Source organism: Netta rufina (assembly GCF_964035555.1).
Source record: "Netta rufina genome assembly, chromosome: 15".
Classification (NCBI taxonomy): Eukaryota; Metazoa; Chordata; class Aves; order Anseriformes; family Anatidae; genus Netta; species Netta rufina.
Genome location: NC_140138.1, coordinates 10,716,957 through 10,739,397, shown reverse-complemented (window position 1 = coordinate 10,739,397; position 22,441 = coordinate 10,716,957). Strand labels below are relative to the sequence as shown.

The following is a 22,441-nucleotide window of genomic DNA, read 5'->3' as shown; positions in this document are numbered from 1 at the left end:
ATCGCCCGCCGTGCACCCCCCCCGGGCCGAGGGGCCTCGCTTCTGCCCTCTCCTCCTCAGGGTGTTCCCGGCAGGTTTGGCCTGGCGGAGTTGAGGCCATGCAGAAGCATTCCCCGGGGGGCGACGGTGGGAAGGGCTGAGGGGAGCCGTCGTGTTGGGTATCGCTATGGCCGGGGTGTCTTCTGGGCTCTGTGGTAGCCAGAAAATGTCTGCAGGGTCGTTCCCAAGCGTCTACAGAGCCACAGAAGTCGTTCCAAGGTGTCTATGAGGGGAAAAAGGTGACAGGGAGATGAGAAGAAGGTGAAGGGTGAGAGCTGGGCTGGTGTCACACTGTCAAGGGGGATGAGGTGGATGGAAGTGTCCAAAAAGGGGCCTGAGGCTCATGGTGTCTGTGCTCGTTTCTTCTGCAGTCTTGCTTGCTCCTGATGCTTTGGTCTGGTGCTGGAGAGATGCTGGATGCTTCCCCTGCTGCAGTGGTCATGAAGTTTTGTGTATAAATGTTACTGCTTCATATACAGCACACGGTTTTGCCTGGTACGTATTGTCTGTTTTGGTAAGGGAAAAGATTTGCCTGCTTACGGATCTAGGACACAAATATTTGTGGGATTTCCTAAGTCCTTGCTAAAGATTGTCGGTGCGATACCACGGCGGTCAGGATATCAGCCGCCTCCAAAGTCTGTAAAGGTAAGCAGAAGTGTGCTGGCACAGACCAGTCTTCCTTCCTTCCCAGGCACCACCCCGCTTTATTTTTTAAAACCTTTGGTGTCAAAATTTTATTCAGAGAGGAAACTGGGGGGGAAGGGGTCAGCCAACAGGAAAATATCAGGGTTTTCATTTTCCTGTTGTAGGCTGGCATGGGACAGCATACTGTCTAAAAAGCTTTGTCAGGAGTGCTCACCTCTGGACACCACTGCTAATCAGTGGTTCTTACATCCCCTTTTGCTGAGAGCTGAGCTTTGGTTCTTAACAGCTGCTCTGGTGATAAAGCGTTTTACCTCAGCAAGAAATCATAAACGTCGTAGACCTCTAAGATACTCCTCTGTATTTCATATTTTAAATAGCCTTTATTATAAGTTTAATCAGTTAGTGTATAAAAAGGAGATGATTACATAAAACAGAAGCATTGCCTTGGTAAGAGATTTATTTTGAAATGTGTGTCTATGAAGTGAAATTACAGAATGATTTTTAAATAAATTTGAATGCGGATGAGCTGACAGTGGGTTCTGAATATTTTTGCACACTGAGCGGACTTAATTTACATTAGAGGGGAATCTGTTTCATGAGAAAAATTCAAATTCTATTTTGATCACAGATTGTTTGCTTTCATTTAATCTGTGTGGTTTTGCACATTTATATAAAATATATTTAATTCTGTTCTTGCTTTTGTTTAGCAGTATCATTTTTCCCTTCCTGTATTCCATTATAAACTAATATGCTTTTGATACACAGAAAATTCTACCGCAAAATGAAAGTCCAATCACTAATTCTTGTAGCAGAGAAGAGTGAGCCATGGTCTTCCTCCCACCGATTCACCAGCAAAATTCCTGTTGACTTCAGAGGAAGCAATACTAAGCTTTAAACTTATCAAAATTAGTAACAAAGATGAAAATGATATTGTGATGCAAGCAAGATGAGAAAAAAAGGACTGCCCCAACTATAAGTGATCACTTGGGATATTTATATAAACTTCATGCTGAAATCAGATAAACTTGTGAAATAAACTAAATGTTCTTTATTATAACCTAATCATTAACTTGAGCAAACAGTTATATTTCCATTTTTTCTGCCCTATTGAATATGTAGCTTACTCTGTTGTAGGTTTGAAAGATATATCATTCAGTACCCTCTCAAGGAAAACCTGTTCTTTCAGTCCTCTTTTAGTAGGATGACTTACCAATGATACAAAATACATGTACATAAGAGCATTTGAAATTATAGTGTCTTCTTCAAGGCTGTATGTCTCTTTTTAAGATCAAAATTGTTACCTTATTATCTCCTTTTCACATGTTTAACTTCAGTCTGTCATGTCTGGCTAAAAACCAAATTAGGGCAGGAGAAGATTTTTTGAAAATGTACAGAATAAACTAAAAATTACAGTCATAGTTCTACAGTGTAATTAGAGTACTTCTACCATACCAGAACAGCTCTGTATTTTTTGGTAATTCAACAATAACAATGCTACCATTATTAAATACTGGGCAGTTCCCTACCAACAAAGAAGCAGATCCAGATAATGAGACAGGTTATAGTCTCAGCAAATTTTAGGATGCACTCCAATAAACTATTTCTTACCCATGTGAATAATTCTCTCACATCTACTTTGGTTTCCTGAACTTTGATCATTCTTCTGTTATGAAACATATCAATTTTATTTTTCCCTGTGTTAATAAGGGTTTCAATCAACAGTTTTGTGAAGATTGTTTGATCTTTTTTTTTATTGCATGCCGTCCCTTCTGTAGTCATAGCTCTATTTTTACCACAAATATGTTTTGCCAGTTTTATATCCACAAGTCTAGCCTTCTGTGTTGGAAGAACTTCATGGTCTGTCATTCATGTAAATAATAGTCTAATAGTTGGTCTGTTTAAATTATTTTTAGGGGAAAATTGGGCATTCTCCAAAATCTGCTGTTGGCGGGGTTGATTCCTTGATGATAAATGTGGATATTTGCTGAATTTTCAGGTAATATACTTTGCCTTTATTTTCCTTTTTTAGATAGCTTAGTATCTTTTTTGATTAAGTTTCCACTAAGTAGTAATTTATCACGTTGTGTTTCATTTTAAGGGGTCAGGAGCACATCTGTTATGACATTTGTTGTAACACAGAGAATCAGTGAAGACAACTGAATCCCTTACATAATATTTTTGTGGTTTAAGTGGCTCATTAAATCTTGAGCCATTTTTATGGATTGCAATTTAAACCAGACTCCAAGTGATAGTGAATGAAAATCACCCCCCCCCATATATGTTTTTTAATATTTGAAGAATTTAGATGTAGGAAAGCGCAGTTGCTTATCACCTGTTTTCCTCAGCATGAGACTATTCCCTTTTTTCTGGATTACTATTTATCAGTTAATGGAAATTCTGAAAAGAATCTCCATTATTCATCTTCAGTTTACTTGTAGAAAGAAATAAGCTTAATCTTAATGTGATAAGTTTCCTCTTCCAGTAATGTAAATGTTGCAGTGATGTAAAATACCATTTTATGATTATAGATTTTGTAAACTTTTAATTTCTAAACAAAAGCATGAGCTATGGTAGTGTTCATTACATCAATTACAACAGGAAAGTAGATGGTAACATTATATATTAAAGAAGTAAGAAATACCATTCTGAATTTTCTCAACACAGAAAGAAATAAAGAACCTGCCATTGTGCCATCAGGCTGGATGTTGGTATCTAACACAGGGAAATGGAATAATGCATCTTAGTGTTGAAAAGAAGAATCTGAAATCATATTTGAAGAGGCAGTCATCATGCACGCAGGTAGTCCTACTTCATATGTTCAAGACATTGCTAATTGGCAACTTTTGCTTATTGTGACTTTGTTAGATTTGATAAGAAGGATTTTGTAGTTACCTTTAAGGAGGCAAGTTACTCTTAAAGAACAAGCATCTATATGCTTTTAAGAATACATTCTTAAGGAAAATGGATGCATCTTTTAAAGAATATACATAAATCTTAACATAGATGTTGTGCAACATTTTATTTACTACAATTATTTGATTGATTTTATTGCTCACTTAGATGCTTACATGGTTGGAAAAGTGGTGCAAGCATTTCATGTCCTGAGACAATGTATTTTCTGCAACAAAGTCATCAATACTCAGCTGCTGTATTAAAGATTACTTCTGTTTAAATTCTAGACAATCAAACAACTTTTATTTTTTAAGAAGCAATGCCTGATAATTTCCAGGCAGGAAGGTCTTAGTCCATCACCATGTCTTTTTTTTCCCTGTTTTTGTTTATTTATTTATTTATTTAATTATTTAATTATTTATCAGTACTTGAAAAATCTGGTATTCTTGAATCCCTAAGGCAAACTCTTTGACTTCCTCTGTCTGGCAGATGGGTTTTAGTCATGTATTGTTTCTCAAAATGTTTGTGCTGTCACACACATCATATTTGTCTCAGCTGGAAAAACACATTTATAGAAAATCCTGTTTGCTGGTTATCTTAATGGTTTCAAGACTGCTTGCACTTTTTATTAAGTCCAAGAAAAATTTTACATGTAAGTATTTTATATTGCTTTGGGGAACATCAAAGCTCAAGCTTAGCAAGTATATCATATTTTATGAATAGTGCTTTTTTGTATGGATAGGAAGATCATTCCCCTAAAATAGTCAAAGAAGCAAAATTAAATATGCTTGTTTTTTGAAAAACTTATGTGCTTTTTATGCAAATTAACTTCTAAATCACATCCTGAATTTTATTTGTGACATATTTCAAATTCCAATTCTTGACATATTTTTTTTTGTTGTTGACACTTCTAAATGAGCGTAATCTATTCTTAGCATCAAATATTACTGGTTTTGGAAGTCATTGCTGGCTTCCATTGTGTATCACTGATAGGACAGCTGGTGAATGATTGAGCGAAGAGCACCAGAATGATCCAGTGAGGAAAATCAAATGCATTAAAAACTGTGGAGGTCCACCAGCTCTGTAATGCTTACGATGTGAAGTATACTAAGTGTTAGAACTTGTTCTACCTGTATTAATTATGCATAGTACTAGAAACAGGATGCTTTTGAGTATGAAAGCTTTACCAAAAATAACAGAAAAAGATGACTTGGATTCAAAGGATCAGGGCTGAAACAGATCGATAGTGGAATTTTGTATAGAACTTGAGGGTTTTTTTTTTATCTAAGGGAAATGAAAGAGCTTGATATAAAGTAGTTCTCCAAGGGCGAGTGCACTGACTACAGCCATGCTCTGTTCTTACCCTGAGAAATAGCCACAGTCTGTTAATTCACCTCTGCTGGTACTTCCAGTTTGAGGTGGCTGCAAATATTACTGCGTAGCGTTCTTCAGTCTCACCAAGACCTGGGATTTTGAAAGTCCTTATTCATCCTACCCTGGGAGCTGTAGCTGGCTACAAGCCACATATGAGTCCTGTTCTATCTGCATACACATGGCAGCAGTTGAAGGATTTATTGTAGTAATGCTGATAACAGGGGAGGCCCCCACGGTTCCTTCCTCCCCACCTGGAGAAGCCTGCTTAAACAACTCCACAGTGTAAAAGGGCTGGCATCCCAGTGTACATACAGCAGCCAAGTGACAGGCTGGACTCGCTCGTGACGTGCAGTGTTAGAAGGGTTAGACCAGGTGCTCTTGTTGATTCACCAGCGAGCATCTGAAATGCAATTGCATATCTCCACGTGAGCTGGCTCAAATCTGGCTTTTGGCAAGTCAGCAGTGCACAAATCTGGGTTTAATAAGTATGGAACCATAAATTTAGCCAGGAGTAGGAACTGTCAACTAATGATGGTGATTTTTAGTGCCCTCTTAGCTGTTCATGTAACTGTCTGGAAACCATGCTGTAAATCAGAATACTCAATCCAGATTTTAAAAGTTATCTCTAAAATAATAATTTTCAACCTGTATTACTCCATTGATCAAATGTACACCACAAACAACTGCGCTGGCAGAATTGCAATATCAACTTTAATTTAAAATCATATGGGGGTTAAAACCATTCTTTACTCCTTTTTTTTTTTTTCCTAAACAACTTGTACTATTGGATTAAGTATGTATACTAAGAATTTTGTGCCATGTGGCCATCCAATAACTGAATTTAGTGTAGCATGAAATTGTAGTTGTATACTGGTGAGAGTATGTCTTCAGCATCTTTTGTACATTATTTTTAAATACATAGCTCCTGATGAGTCCTGAAGCAAAGGGGAAATGATACCTCATTAAGTGGTGGTGTTTAGTATTTTAAATTCTTACCGTCTCTAACCAGGAAAGGTCCCTATTTATTCCAACTGCTGTAGTTAGAAAAAATATTCAAAGTCTGAAGCAGAAAAACACCACCTAAATCCTTTCCTTCTCATGTCTCTGCCCACTATTTTATTCCTTGCCTGTCCTCATAGATGTAAGAAAAATCCTGTACTCTTCTGTATCAAAACAGAAATGTTTTGGTATTTTCTTGCCATAAGTGTACTTTCAATTTAAAAAACAGTTCTTCACCATAATTGTCTTTCTTGTGCTGTATTTCTCTTTATAGTCTTAAAGAAAAGCTGTCTCTAAGTGCAAGATGATGTTAAGCAAGGGAGAGTCAAAGTTAAAACTTGGCAAGCACTAAAACAAAGAATTTTTCTAAGGAAATGGTGGAGACGGGTCAGATTAATTCCTGATGTAACTCCATTTACCTCAGTGCAGTTACATGAAGGATGGATTTGGTACCTTATGCCTCTGGGGTCAGGAAAGGATTTCTGTGATCTCAATCAGCAGTATAAAATAATCATTCTTAAGAAACAGAATTGTAAATTAAGCCTGATAGAACTGCCTCTGTTATTTTTAGTCTATTAATATAACTGTAAAAGAACAATAGGTCTAGAGAACAACAAAAAGGGCTTCATAAAAAAGATTAGTACATGATGATTTGCAGCCAACATCCTCCATAACAGTTTGTGGGAAAAAGGAATTATGGCAGACTGTTAAAATGGGCAGTGACATCAGGGACAACTTCCCTTTCTTGTAAGTGCCAAAAGCTTTTCTCCAGCTTGCTGCATTGCATCTTTATTTTTTTCCTCCAATCTCATTCTTCTCCCCGACCATCTCTAGTTCAGTTGTCCATTCCCTCAAGTTTCTTTTAGTTCCACTGTGTGCACAGGGATCTCTGGTCTCTCTGCGGCTACTCACTGCTGAATTATCTAAATTCTTCTCTTTAGGCAGAAACATTCAATGTCTTCGGATGGAGAAAGGAGAGGTGTTTGGCCTATGCCCTAATTTCTTTTTAGATTTTAAATTTTGATATGCTTAAATTTGATATGCTTTAAAGCAATGTATTTTCACTCTGAGAACCCAGCCTCCACGTGTCAATCTGTAGTGCTCAAATATAGCTATACCCAGATATTACTTCAGTTTTAAAGCCTTGTTATGAAACATCAACCTCTGCCTCCCCATCCCACTCTCAAATTGAGGAAATACTTCTAATAGCACTATATTAAGATCTTTCCATAGTATAATGTAAAAAAGCCATGTAGTACATTAGTGCAATTAAATTGAAATCAAAAGTCTGTCTTTTTTATCCTTACCAACATGCAACTGTCAGTTTTAATACAGAGGAAAGGATCTATGTATACATGCATATAAAAGATGTGAAAATACAAAGGCATTTATTGAAAACAGACAAAACCAGGAAGATGATAAAATAGGAGGAGGAAGGGGCCTCAGATATAAAAACTTGCTTTGTATAGCAGAATTTATCACTAAAAGCTAGGGTTGGCAAATTGCCATGCTTTAGATAAAATAAGCTATGTAATGTAAAAAAAATGCTTGACAGTACAAAATACAGTAGATGCATTTGCAAAACTAATGTCCGACCAAGAAATTCAATAAAACATTTTTTAAAGTTTTCTTTTTTTTTTACGTGTATCTTTAAAAGCTTAATTATATTTTCTAATACCAGAAATCTCAGTTGTACAGATGCTCACTGTCCTCTGAGGATATCTTTATCAGGTGTACCATTCAGCAGGATATAGAAAAATTCCAAATATCCAAATTAAAAAAAGATTATGAAAATGTATTTTGAAAGCAAATTTTTGTTAGTCAGAACTATTGAAGCTTGTTTTATAGGAAGATTATTTACATTTTAAAATATCTGCATTTTTAATCCACAAAGCTACTCAAGGAAACATGTACTGCTAAACATTTTCAAACTGAATAAAGAATATTTTTTCATGCAGAATATCTTTTCCATTTCCTTATTTGTTTCTGGGAAAAGATCCAGAGCTTTAGGAAATAAGAGGACGCTTATACCTGAAAGACTTGTCATGTAAAAGTTTTTGAAACCTGCAGAGAACACTACAAAAACATGAGAATCTTGGGTATTTAGTTCAGTTACTGTATCAGCTTAGAATAAATGAGCTCTCTTCCGCAAGGATATTTTCTTCCCCTGGCCTGGCAAGGTCAGAACTCTGGTCTTCCTGCTAGAAGAGAAACCATTGCAGTAGATGATGGATAATGAGCACAGCTAAATTCTCATGACTAACAGAATCATGCCCTTGCTCTCCATTCCCATCTGAAAGGCTTTTCCAGAGCTCAGCATGTATGGAGGATACCAAACCTGAAAAACAAGATGGCAGATAACTACAGTTAAACCAGATAATTTTTTTCAACATCTTCATCAGATTTACAAGATAGACTGTTACCTGAGTACTGCTCATATTCTTAAATAAGGTCTCTCTCACAGCAAAAAACTTCTGTAACTTGTTGACAGGAGCTATTATCTCCTTCATAGATTACATCATTCCATGAAGTATTTTTAGGCAGTTCTTGTATCTGAATCTTCAGCGTCCTGATTGCTTCTACAGAATTTCACATTTACTCTTTATGAAGAACAGTAGGTTGGCAGTTCTTTTTCTAGGTGCTGCTTGTTCCCTGAAATGTCCTGGACTTTCTGCATAAATTGTACAAATCTCTCCATTGTATAAATGTACTTCTTCCTGCTTTAGTAAAGCTGAGATACATAGTTATAAGTTAAAAGGAGATAAATTCTTCATTATTCTTCAGCTAAAATAAATAAATGCTTAAAATTATTAGAGAGGAGATAAAATTGTTTCTGCTAGGTTATGAAACTGCAAATAATGGCAGATAAATGCAGATGAAGTATTTTTCTCAGAAATCTAAACTTATAATCAATTGAAGATACTGTATCAGAATGCTGACCATGTGCAATAGGAACTAATAAAGCAGTAGCTTTATCAGGATGGGCTTCTGGAAGATCCACATTAATTCCACAATAATGCAACAGAAAAGGAAGGTATGCTTTTATCATGCTTCATGTACATTGAGGAATGTATTTCCATTCTTTGCTAAAAGACTTTTAATAATTTATGGAAAGTACTTAAAACTTTAGCAGAAATATACTCTTGAGCTAGAAAAGTATTCATGCATGTGTATATTTATATGTAAATATATGTATGTCTATATACATGAAGGCAAAAAAATACAATTTCATATTTTATGCTAATGAGACAGTCTTTTATCTCTAGATCATAGGATTAGAGGCATTCCTGGTTGTGTAATGAGCAAATGACTCTCTGAAGGCTGTTACAAAGCCTGCATGGATATCCTGCCTTGGTTTCAGTCCAGTTTTGAACAGAGACACGGCACTCACTTTCAACAGCTGGTTCTAATGGGAACTCTTTCTTGATTTGTTTACAGACCCCATTTACAACACACGAGGAGCAGACTCTACCTCTGACTTTGGAGTCTGCCTTAGTAAAATCATTTCTCCTCCCATTCTGCCAATCATCAGCAATTGTTTAACACTTCCATAGTACTTCTTTAATAAAGAAAGACACAGCTAGTAACAGCAAATTAAAAAGATATCATCAACTGAAGTAAAATTCTCCCTGAATTATTGAATTTACTGGTAGCTGGGGTGTCTTCTTTTGTAAGTGGAAATTGCAGGGAGTCACTCTATTACTGCTGGGCCTATGTGTGTGCAGCACAGTTGCAACACCCTTTAGGATAACTGGGAGAAACTGACTGGGGGATTCTTCCTTGCGATAAGAAGCCTTTTATATATAGAAGAAGAACTTATTACAGCATGGCAGTGTTTGTCAGATTAATTTGAAAGCATGATTTGAATAAAAATGCTAAACTTTTTCTCTAACTACAGCACCAATGTCAAGCAGTTGACTTTAAACAAAATAATGCAAGAGCCAGTACGTCCCATATGAACAATGTATGAGCAACAACAACAAAACCCTAATGCTCTAGGAAAGAAAAAAAAAATTAAAAAAAATTATTTGCTCTGCATAAAAGGCCATAACTGTATTAATGACTGTGTACAGTTCATTCATGTGAGATTATCTAAGTTTAAAAACCAATATTGACTAAAGCTATGTAAAAAATGTTAGCAAAAATTATCAATTTAATCATTCAAAGAAAGTACCAAATGATACCATTTTATAAACTGGAATTCCCAGCAGTTTTATTTGTTTTAGAAGGCCACCCAGTGTGCTCTAACTTTGGACATTGTATAATTTACTTTTCTAATTCTCAGCTACTAAATGCTGACAGTGTGATTCTAAATAATACATTTACTTTAATAGTGTTTATTTGGTAGGAGCACAATATTTGGAAAGTATGCAATGGATTTGGAAACACCTCAGACACATGGTATTGTATCCATTTGAACCTCTGGAAAGGTGCACATTGACTACTGTCAGTATGCCTGGACCATTAACTTTGCCTAAATTTAAGGACGTTCCCCAAAAACACAGGTCCTGACCTTCTAGTTTGGTTCACATAGGGATATCCTCATGCTTACAGAGCTCTGATTAAGTCAACAAGACTAGACATCAGTACTGATCCTGTGTGATTGGATTACAGGATTAAAGTTGTGATTTGTCCTACTAAAACCACTTTAAGTTACTTAAACAGATAAATCCAACTATCAGATTTCTATTCTAATTGATTACACTTTCCAAAATGAAAAAAAAAACAAACAACCACCTTCACATTTTTAATGAACTATTTCACCTTCCTGTTTACTTTTTCATAAGGTGTATCTAGGGTGGGAAAGATAACAGAAATAACAACTCTGAGGGAAAAAATAGTAAAGGTGTTATTTCCCTTTCCCATGAAACTGATATAAAATACTTTTACTTTTTTATTCCCTTTGATTCCATTTCCAATACTTATTTAAGTCCATCTCCCCATGGCCCCTGTTCTGTTTGACAGGTACTTTCTATAAAGGAAAGTCAGCTTATATCCAGGTTTTCTCATCTCATGCTGTAATTCACATTCCTCATCCTATGTTCCTGGTGAAAAGATTTATGAAAAATAACCAAGGATACGTTCAATATATTTTTTTTCTCTTGTTACACCTTCCCCTGCCCTGGGTTTATTCCTTGCCTCTCAAGCTTTTACATGCTAGGTTGAGTCGTCCTGTATATGTCATTATTTCTCACAGCTAGAGTATCTGCTAGGATGTGGAAATGTGATTCCTTCCCAGGCAGATCAGCTGCTGGATTTGACAAGCACGTATGAGTAACAAAGGTTTACCAGATGTGTTTTCACTGATAAAAGCATTCTTTTATAGTAACTATAGTAGCTACAGCAATATCCAAAATGCAGTTGAAGTTTTGGACAATGCTATTTCAATAGGAGCCTTCAGAAAAAGCATTTCCTATATGGAGGAAAGACAGGCTGCTAAATAATCCATTCAGGAACAGCTACAATACCTCATGGGTACTTTATGAAAATACATTAGAATTTACTGTAAATTGAACAAGTAACAAAGAAGCTTGATGAAGCTTTAAAAAAATACAGTGATGAAAATCTCTACAGACTTCTGGATTGCTGGGATTGCAAAGTAAACAGTTCAGCTAAATAGAACTTAGAAGGTACAGTTACCAACTAAAAATGCCTGATTATAAACCAGGAAGAAAAGTGAAGAAGAACTCTGAAAATCATGTTTGACAGTGACAACACAGACCACACAGTTATTATTTCAACCAACAGATTGTAGCAAACACATATCATATATCACAGAGAAGGACTAGAAGCCTGCTATAGTCTGTACAGATGTTCTCACTAAGCAAGCAGCTAGAGAACAGAAGATGAAACCTGACCTAAAAGTGACCTGAAAGTATACAAGCAAGCCCTTAGAAAGGTGCTCTACTTCATCATATTTTTTTTTTAATCTTAAATGCCTTTATATTGTAGGAGAGGAGCAAAGGGCAGAAATTGGAAATGTTATAATTATTTCTAACTCTGGAACAAGTCATACGTGCTTGCAGTCATACTTGGAATGCAAGGCTTAAGATCTGAAAGGCAATTTATAGGAAGCTCTGCTGCAGAAAAGATTTTTTATTACAAGAGGCCAGACAGGAACACTGAGCTCAGAGGGGTCATTTGTGAATAACTTCCAGCTTAAGTGATTAAGGGCTCCAGCCACTAGCCCGACCCACCCCTCCTCCCTACACACACACAAAAAGGCGTATCAGAAACATCCTGTTTGTCACTGCTGCTGGCTTTTTGTTCAATGAGCAAGAGGGGAGCATTTGACTTTTGTGTTGGTTTTGGTTCTTTGCCCTTGGGGATACTTCTAACAATGCATAATACATGAAAGAATTCTGAAATACTGATTTTTTTTTTCTTCTTTGAACTATAAGGTTAAAGATAAATGCATTTTGATATGCATAGAAAGCATTTATGATAACAAATAAAAGCAGCACTTCCTAAGGCTCAAAATACTGATAATGTACTTTTACAAGCATGCTTGACAAGATCCTAATCTTTTTTTTTTTTTTTTTTTAAACGTAAGGTAAAACAAATAACTTTCAAAAACCTTCTTCTAAAGAGATAGGCATAATTTCATCATTTTGTTGAATTATTTTAGTTTGGTTGGCTTATTTTTTATTTCAAGCTGCTATCATATCTGCCAGAAAAGACAAGAAATAAGAAACATAATGCAAAGGTGAAGGATGTATGAGACTAAATTGCCAATTGGTTCCTTTGTCAATTTCAGATTCCCATAGAGGAGGTCTGTGCTCCTCCTACAATGAGAGATCTATTGTGAAGTGCAGAAAGAGAATTGATGGCACTCTGTTAACTGTGGATGTCTAACCATATGCTGAAAACTCACAGCACCTCCTAGACTATTAGATTTATTACCCCCGTTTCTTTTTTCTCACATTAAATTTATGTTTTGAGGGAAAAGACACTCAGCATTTATCATTAATATGTTTGAATTTCACGTTCAAGGCATCAACCATTTCTTCAATATCAATATAATTTCTTTTCAGAATGAATACTGCACATAACAATAGCATGTTTCCTCAGTATCGTCACTTACGGCATCAAGGGACCCTAAGAACAACCAAAAAAACGTAAGTTAATTATGTCTTTTGATTCCAGAATAAATCATCCAGTAGCAGCTTTCAGTAGGCAGATCTGAAGTGTGAAGGTTTTCTGGACATTTCTTTTTTTACTGCTCAACATCAAGCAGAAAATAAATGTTTATTCTACTCCTCTAGCATCACTTTGGTCAGCAAAAGCAGTAAGTCTAGCATTTAAACCCTTAGGAAAAACATCCAGCAGTATTATCCTGACTTATGCAAGAGAATTGCTGTGTATTTTCTATGTTTATCATGGTTTTCTTTCCTCTTCTAAAATGAAACTATGGTGCAAGACTAGATGTAGTTAGTAAATACCTTGGAATTAAATTCACTGTGACTGGTTCATTAAGGTGTGTCAAAGAAAAAAAAAGTGTAAAAAGAAGGCCAACCAATTAGCATGGGTTGCTAATATGATTAAGCTAGCCTAGAGCTCAGCTACCACATTTCCAAAGCCAAGCATAAATGCACTTGTTTTAGAGGTTTTTAATGTTTGGTATGAGATAAACATTTTATATTGTCAGGAATAGGAGCTCTTAAGTTATATGCACATCTGTACACCTGACTGAAAAATCAGAATGAGGAGCAGCACAACTAGCTCTTCCGTTGAGCACAGACAAAAGATCTTTTTTAAAAGATTTTTATTTGTTTTAAATAGCTTGATAAAACCCACCAATCGGTATTCAGAGTTCAATTGTAAACAGTTACAGTAATTTACCACTGTGTATTGATTTTGTACATTAAGCTATTTGCAGTGACAATCCATAAGACAAGTCAAATTCAGCATATTTATAAATTGAAATGCACTGTACTAAGATAAAACAATGCCACAACTGAAAATGTTCAAAAGACTGATGTTTAACTCCCTCCTGTGGTGTAAGCAAGCAGCATCACAATCGGCTCCTGGCAGCTTAGACAGCACTCATTCAAAAGCCTGTATTCATTGCATTAGGACAACAGATTTCAAGTTTACTATGGAAACTCACAAGTTCAAAAGTGTTATAATAAATTTCTAAAATACATACAAAGTTGTAAACATCTTTCTCTGGAACACACACAAAAATGGTTTGTGCCAGCCTCCTCTGTCTCCCACACTGTAATAAAAAAATAATTAGGCCAAAGACCAAGGCCATGGACTAAAATTGTTTTGCATGGGTAACATCACAGTTCACAGAAAGTATTCTAGTGTCAGCATTTATAATTAGTGTCACCAGCAGGGAGCAGAACTCATCTTAAAGGAAGTTCACGGAACACTCATCAACTGATGAACCAGGCACTAAGCAATAGATTTACCTATTTTTAGGAACAAAAGCTTAATTACATCCAGATACTTTTATATTTGAAAAAAGGTGAAATTGACTGTAAGCAGAAAATAAAAGAACATTTCTACCTGGCAAAGATGGATTTTTTTTTAACCATTTTTGCTATCAGGTTCTAACTATCTAGATCTTGCACAAAAAGAGATTTTCCAAACAGACTATAACTATATTGAGATCACACAAATACACAGGATCATTTCAAGGCAGATTTTTTTTTTTTCCTGGAAGTCCCTCAGGCCATTTTCAAAAATGTATTAGTTTTCAAATCGATTTCAGCATTAACAATGAAGTAACATTTTACTTGGTCTGAATCTTGTACCACAAATTCCAAAAAAAATAAGATCATTGATATCTTGGAATGCAATACAGAATTAATTTCAAAGTACACAGTAATACGGCTTACTTACTGCAGGGTAATAAAGGATAGCTTCATTCTAGCACTTCCATATTATTCTTATTTCACAACAACTACCAGCAACTAGTTTGTGTCCTGGTATTGAGTATATGAGCTGATCATAAATATTAATATTTTCATAAACAAGTTGTTTGTTTGAAAATTCTGTCAAGTGCAGCTCGTCACTGAGGATTAGAGGGTTTGTAGTCTGAGATACCAAAAGGGAATTCACCACAAGTATTACAAAAATCCTAAAAAGTGTTTTTCTTTCCAGTTATTGACTGTGCATCACAGAAACAAGCATCATGACACATTTTGTAATATGCAGTCTTGAAAAAAAAATGTTTTAAAGTATTAAGAGTATTTTCATGTGAATTTTTCGGAAGGTCACAGTATGACTTAAAAACAAAGTTTTGAAGCTAGTGTAACTGTTTCTTAAATTTCAACCTCAATGTATTTGATAAGCCCTAAATTCTAGCTGCAATTCTCAGCCAACAGATGTAAACAAACTTTAATACTAGATTTTAGTCAAAGCAAATGCTTTGTTGAGAAAAGCAGAAATATCTCACACTACCTACTTACTGTTCTGTCAGATGTATCACTCGTCATACACCCTTATGACAGACTATGGATACTTGCATCTTGATGTGGTTACTGTCAGTTTATGTATTACAGGGGAGCATTTCTGAAATTACACAATTTCAGCATATGCTTATGCTGAAGAATGATGTGGAGGGAAGAGAAGGAAAATGTAAGTAGGATCAGGCCATAATTAAAAACAAAAGGAACAACTTGACAATAAGCTGATATATTGGAGAAGTAAGTAGAGACTTGCTTCTTCCAAAAATTAAAAGAATGTATACTTTTAGTATAGGCATACACACACTCCTTAAGGAGGGGCAAACGTGGAAAAAAAAAAAAAAAGGAAAACTTTGGCAAAGTTTAAGAAAGTGCCATCTTTACAGTTGTAAAAAAAAAAAAAAAAAAACGGAAGTAGTAAGAGGTTAAAAACTGTCTACAGTTAAAATTGTCTCATGGTGCATGACAATGCATACAAATAATTTCTAAGATTGCACTAATACCACATTGAGAATTACAACATCATCTGTACTGAATTTTGCATTGTAATGTCAAGAAGTAAATAATAGTTTGCATAAGCATTCCAACATCATACTGTGATAATACATTTTCACCCACATGCAGAGCTCTGTGCACATACATTTAAAAGTATATTTTCTTTTTTTGTTTAAAAAAAAAGCAATACACCATCTAGTAAATTTCCACTTAAGTGTATATTTGTGGGAAACTATTACGCAATTCTCTAAATATTGAGTATTTTCATTGTTTTCTAATGGCAGAAACACAAGTTTCCTATGTAGTACAGGAGGGATCTGGACACTGGTTGATGAAATTTTAAAAAGCAAGAATTGTTTAATAGAAATACCCCTTTTCAGCAGCAGTAGAATAGCAGGATTTAAGAGGAACTGGAAATAAGAAGGCAACTCCCGGTTCAGTTTAAAGATCCCTTGCCCCTATTAAAAGTTATTTTTCTGTACTATAATAAATCATCCAAAAAACATTCTCAACCCTAACAACACATTTATTCAGAAAAGCAATTTCCATATAGAACTTAGAGGCCACAAAATTCCATACAAACTGGTTCTAAGCAGAGACATTTCCTATTTTTGAGATGAGTTGATATTGAAACGTTTGTGGAGAGAACAGTGGCCTAAACCACGTACTGTGTTTGATTTATATATAGCTTCAAAGGATTGACACCCTTTTGGTTTACTATTCTCCCACTAGAAAAGAAAAAAGCCATTTGAGCATTGTCTCTGCTAGTCAAATGGATCTATTAGTGCAAGAATAGTGTTTCCCATTTGTGGCCTCCCCATGCTTAAAGTGCAGTATATTACATGAGATTTCAGCATACCAACATCCTTTATTTGAGTTTCAGAAGGAATGTTCAAGTTAGAAAGTTACCTTTTAGGCTTTAAACAATAAAATCCAAGGCAAAGTACATAAGCTATCTTAAAAATGGATTAAATCCACTCACTTAAGACATTCTTTAAGTCTTATATTCAATATACATATAATACACAAAAAATAACATGTCACTTAACTGTATTGTATCTGTATTTAAAGTGATCCTGTAATAAGTAATTAAAGGCCACTCAATGCAAATTTTGCTTGAGACAGGACTATGTTATCTGGACTGCGATACATAGTCCTGTATTTCATCATTCCAAGATTTCCACCTGCATAAGTTTATCAATAATAAAACAGCTCTTGGCACCCCACTGTACACACAGTTCAATGCTAATTAACAAGTGGTTTCTCTCATTTTTCCTCTTTTTTTTTTTTTTTTTTAAATCACCATTAAGAGTCAGTGTGTTAAAAACTGGATTCGTGATTTTATGCCTTCAGCAACTTCTCTCACCTGGTAACATGTACTTGGTACTACTTACAAGCTTTTCTTTTATGTACCGATGGTTCCCAAAATACGTGGTTTCCAAATGACGTACAACAGGGAAGAGAATCTTCCAGGCCATACTCTTCATGTGAACAGAGGAGGTTCTAGGCAAATACAGGTACAACCATACCAACAGATTCTCTAAATAGGAAGTTCAAGCAATCAGTTGTGGATTCAGGACTATGTTTGGGTGCAACTTTAAAAACAAACAAAGAAACCTCACCATACCAGAAGATGGTATTTCTTTACCTGCGTAGCTACTTATAGAAATTAAAGATGCAGTTGCACATTTCTTTAAAGCAATCAAGCCAGCTTAAACAGGCTCCAGCCCCAACCTCCACTTTCATTTCTGTACCCGCAGCTCTGCCAACTGTTAAACACAGCAGGGTTAAACTCTATACAGACAACAGTTGACACCATAACTCAGATAAGCCACAGACTTTGGGGGAAATGTCTTTGTTTCTTGTGTTTTGGGGAACCACATAACCTCAGCAATCTTGATCAATAAATGCTTGCGTTACTACCACTGCAAGAGTGATAAACTGCAGTAGTGGAGATGGGAGAGAAAAGTATGAACGGCTTGAAAAGAAGGAAACTATTACTGTCAAAATAATTACTTCAGATACATAATGCATTATTATTTTGAAGTTCCTGTAGTTTTGTGACTAGACGTCATGTAGTCAAAAGTCTAGAACTTTAACAATTAATAAAAATATACACCAGGGGAAAAGCTATTTTTTAAATTAAAGCAAGTGGCTTTTTACCTCTTCTAACATCCAGAAGAAATAGTCAACCAGTTGGGATAACAAAAACACAACATGCTATCTAACACAAGAAGTAGTGTACCTTACTTTTAGTACTCAAGTAAGGCTTAGAAAAAAATATATCCTCCAATATCTTGCCCCATAACACTGCTAACCAACATCTCATCTTCATAATCACGGACTTCTCTATGTTAGTATACCAACTCCCAAGCAAACATTAGAAACACTACTAGCTTTCCAGGTCAATACAATTCAAACTGAACGCAACATCATCATTTACTCCATTTCCAAAGTGAAGTAAGCTAGATAGTAAAAATGACGTGATATGTCACCCACTGGCATGAGTTTACTCCACATTAAATCCCCACTTTTAGCTCAGACTGAAGAGTTAGCTGAAGACATATCCTAACCCATCACATCAATATCTCCTTCTTTAGGGAAGTCCAAAGACTAAGGCGCACTAAGCCTATCTATACTAAGTCAGTTGTTGAGAATTTTGGACACTAAGTTCAAATTTTGACCTACTGCACAATGAGTTTCTCCATCTACGTGTCCACAGGATCGTATTCCTACAATTTCTTATTCACAAGCAGCTCTATTGATTTCAACATGCTTGCTCCATTGCTTGCCAAACTCTGTTTTCAGAAGTCTGTCCCAAAGCCAAAGTCAACAGGCCTAGAAATTATTATTATGCCTCAGTGATAACAATCACTATTTCAAGGAAATAAATTGTTCTCTTAAAAAATTATTTATAGTGTGTCTATTGTAGCCCATTAAAACTCATGAGATCCTGTTTAAGTTAGAGCAGTATCACCCTTGAAAGGAACACTGCTGAGAATTATGCCATATTGAAGACCACCACCCCAAGAGCTTTCTGATTCGAAGTGTTTTAAGTACTGATACATTAGTTATGGTTGATTTCACACTGGGAATTCAATTCTACAAGCAGTAGTTTCATTGGAAATGGTTGTAAACAGTAGCCGAAGTAATCAGCAAATACAAACCCTTAAGAAAACAAAAGGATCTGTGCTAAACAGTCAACTTGAGTTCTAGTCTAGTGTTAACAGGACACCTGCAGAAGTCCCAGAAAGTGTTGAAATTAAGTTTGTTCCAATCAGAGGCAGACATTCTGTACTAAAAAAAAAAAAAAAAAAAAAAGCCTCTTATTTCAACAGCCAGTTTTACCAGCAACTACACAAGTATAATTTCACTTCAGCTGTCTATCACTAAAACCTGAACTGCAACCTTGTCTCCAATTTAATCAATTCAGTTTCTATTAATGTTAAAAATAATAACTATTAAAATTTTAGTATGTTTTTACCTTCACTACTGCATACCAGAGACCTGCTAGTGCAAAAGCTAGGACAGATATTACTAGCTGTATGACATGAAAACTGGTAGTCACATATTGTACACTTGAAAGCATTGTCTTATATCCAAGTGGTTGCTCTGAAGTAACAGGGATTAAGTAACAAAGAAAAATACACAATTTCTGGTTGTTTAAGAGTCCCATAGCAAAATCATTCAGTGAGGCAACTGGAACAAAATAGAGATCAGTAAGCCCACCAAACTCCGGCTCTTCAAGAAGTGCAAGCTGCAACTCATTCTCTATGCTGCTGCTCACTTCTAATTCCAGAAACTGCAGTTCTTGATTACACTGCAACTTTCCCAGCCATTCATGTACAAAACATACAAAGTTATCTCCTGGGCAGCTTAAGCTAAAGTCTGCAGCAAAACTACGAGCTTTCTCCAGCCAGCCCATTACTGAAATATTAATGCAGTGAGAAATTCCATCAAGCCTGGCTTCCCCAGAAGAAAAACACAGACAAAATGAATCTTTCCAAGGAACCGCTGGACTTGAGTTTCTCCCTGCTGATTCACTCAAACTCAGAGGCATTTCTTTGCCAACATAAGGCGGAGGTATATTAATAAAGAGAGGACAATTCCTGATGTTAAAATAAAATAATTCTTTTTGTAAACTGCTACTATGATTCTGAGAGTTGTTCAACACGGAATGTACATGTGTCAGGTGAGCTGCAGCCTTGTGATGACCTGGGCCACTGTCACATACTCTTCCTGGGTTTAAATCTTCTTCCTTCATATTCCTAGAGAAGACAAACATAGCTTTGCTTTTTCACAGCAGAATGAGCTTGAAGAGGAACGTGACTGACTGTAGTCGCAGCATAGAGTACGAGCAGCATAACAAGTGACAATTCAGTGGATCTCAATATGGACCTACAGAGAAAGGATACAGAATGTTATTACACTAATTTCCCGCCCTGATATTTTTTTTTCTAAGCTCATCCCACAAGAAAAAAAAAAAAATCATCTTTTCTCTAGATCTTAGTACATAGAAAAACAAAAATTCTTTAACATAGGGAGGAACCCAAATGCAGAACTTAAGAGTAGTCCAAACAGACAAGTCACCCTACAGACTGCTTTGAACATATCTAAAGGGGTAGGAGGTGTAGCCAAATATGAACTTTATTCTGTACTTTGAGTTTGATGTTACCAAAAGAGTTTGTACCAAATATCAATGTGAGTCAGCAAACGAGCAGCTAGGAAGATTGACTCTGTAACAGCATGATTTTCCCTCACCAGTACAAACACAGACTGTAACTGATTAGAGGCTTAACGTTAAAGGCAAATATTAAAGTCATGTTCCTGTAAACAGAAGTACATGCTGCAGTCAGTCAGAGACAACGCCGGAAATCAAGAAGGTGGCGTGAACAGCTTCCCGAAGGGAACCTGCCAGACTGGCAGTTAGAGGACACTGCTTATGCTGCAGCCAAATGACAAGCTGATGGTATTACAAGAGAACCATTACGTAGCAGCATAGATAAGAAGCAAAGGCGAGGCATTTTTAGCCACCGAGCTTATTACTATGCCACGTGTGTAATTTTTGGCAGCGTGGCTCAATATTAAGCTTCAGAATTGCAGGACAAATGCGTCCCAAAAATAAAAACATGAGGCACCGCTTTTTGACCTCTTCCCTCTCCAGCGTGCCTTTTACGAGTCGCAGGCTGCAGGCAGCCTTATCTGTTAGCACTCGGCCACCAGCCAGACGTCAAAACTTTGAGCACTGCTATGTTTACGAGCAGAGAGAGAGCGCCCAACCTTTGGCTACACCAGATGTCTGTAGCCTGCTTCTGTTGCCAGTTATGTTAAAAGCAAAGCTCTCATTTCAGCACCAAACCAATAAAACTTCCACCCTGTGAGGGATACCAGGAATGCCTTTAGGTCACAGCTTGTTTAGGGAGCCCCCCGTTTTGTAGAAGCCAGGAGAGACGTTAAACGTGACCTGTCATTGTCACGCAGTTACACTGGGAGTTAAAGCTACCCCTGCGTTCTCCCTGCTAGAGCTTGTTCTTGGCTTTAAACACGTCGTTTTATTAGGAAATTATTTTATCAGGCACCGAGCACACGACACCCGAACAGAAGCGCTCCCAACCCAAGCTGAGGATGCCCTCAAGCCCAGGATGACTCGGTAACGAGGACAAACGCGAGGACGGCACACGGGGACACGGGGGCTGAGCAGGGAGCACCCCGGAGGGCAGCCCGGAGCACGGGGCCGGCCCGGCGCCGCCGCCCACCCACCTGCAGCCGCACGTTGAGCATCATGGAGGCGACGATGTAGAGGTACGGGAAGTTGATGCGGAGCTTCCAGGCCAGGTCGAAGAAGATGAGGAGGGTCCTGGTCAGCCCCTTGCAGAACACGCCGTACGACCTGGCCGCGGCCGACTGGGAGAGCCTGGCAGCCAGGGCGGACAGCGCCGCCGCCATAAACCCGCGGCCCGGCCCCGCCGCCCGGGCCCCGCCGCCGCCGCCGCCGCCACCGGGTGTCAGCAGCGGGGAGGAGCCCCCCGCCCAGCGACGTGCGCGCCGCCGCCTGCGTGCCGCTGCGTGCGCGCCGCCGCCGCCTGCCGGCCGGGGCACGCCTGCCTGGGGGCGGTGCACGGCCGTTGTGACCGTTGGGGTGGGCGCGGCCGCTCAGTTCCCTCAGCTCCCTTAGCCCGGCCGCCGACCGCCCTCGGGTGTTGGGAGCCCTCGGAGAGCGGCTGGGGCTCCTCACAGCCCCTCCAGGCGGGTGGGCTCTCGCCGCTAGAGAAGAGGAGCCCCAGGGCTTGGTTCGTTGAACCTCCTCAACGCAAATGAGTGGGCTGTCCATGTTGATAATGATTTTTGCTTCCCCCCTCCCCCCCTTTTTGTAATTCTGTGCTTTATGCAGTTCGGCGATCAATGCTGAAAACCACCTATTTCCACAAGCAAACGCTTTATGCTTTTCAAGGCAGCACTTCAGTTCTGAATTTAAAAGCAATGTTCAAGCATAGGTTACACTTAAACATTTTTTAGTCATACTCTAGGAAGCTCTTTGAGGTACATTATCATCATGGCACTTAACTTTGCCAGTAGGGGAA

General features: G+C 37.4%; 1 protein-coding gene and 1 long non-coding RNA gene across 2 annotated transcripts; one reads left to right on the top strand and one right to left on the bottom strand.

Moving 5' to 3' along the window:
• Nucleotides 1-33: 33 nt before the first annotated feature.
• On the top strand, nucleotides 34-21,569 carry LOC311215081. Its single transcript, XR_014618885.1, has 6 exons — nucleotides 34-258; nucleotides 411-534; nucleotides 2,598-2,680; nucleotides 3,349-3,483; nucleotides 12,984-13,067; nucleotides 21,436-21,569. It is a non-coding gene; the product is annotated as an uncharacterized lncRNA (long non-coding RNA).
• SMIM10L3 (small integral membrane protein 10 like 3) lies at nucleotides 13,737-21,949 on the bottom strand. The gene is made up of 2 exons (XM_084296083.1): nucleotides 21,621-21,949; nucleotides 13,737-20,258 (listed from the first exon to the last, which is right to left on the bottom strand). Exons 1-2 carry the CDS (start codon nucleotides 21,804-21,806, stop codon nucleotides 20,238-20,240), a joined length of 207 nt encoding a protein of 68 aa, XP_084152209.1. The 5' UTR covers nucleotides 21,807-21,949; the 3' UTR covers nucleotides 13,737-20,237.
• Between the last annotated feature and the right edge of the window lie 492 nt (nucleotides 21,950-22,441).

Excerpts from the sequence above, each read along its gene's own strand:
- SMIM10L3 (XM_084296083.1), bottom strand. The coding sequence starts at position 21,806 with ATGGCGGCGGCGCTGTCCGCCCTGGCTGCCAGGCTCTCCCAGTCGGCC. Across the intron at positions 20,259-21,620 it reads TGCTCAACGTGCGGCTGCAG|GTCCATATTGAGATCCACTG; the intron begins GTGGGTGGGCGG and ends CTTTCTCTGTAG.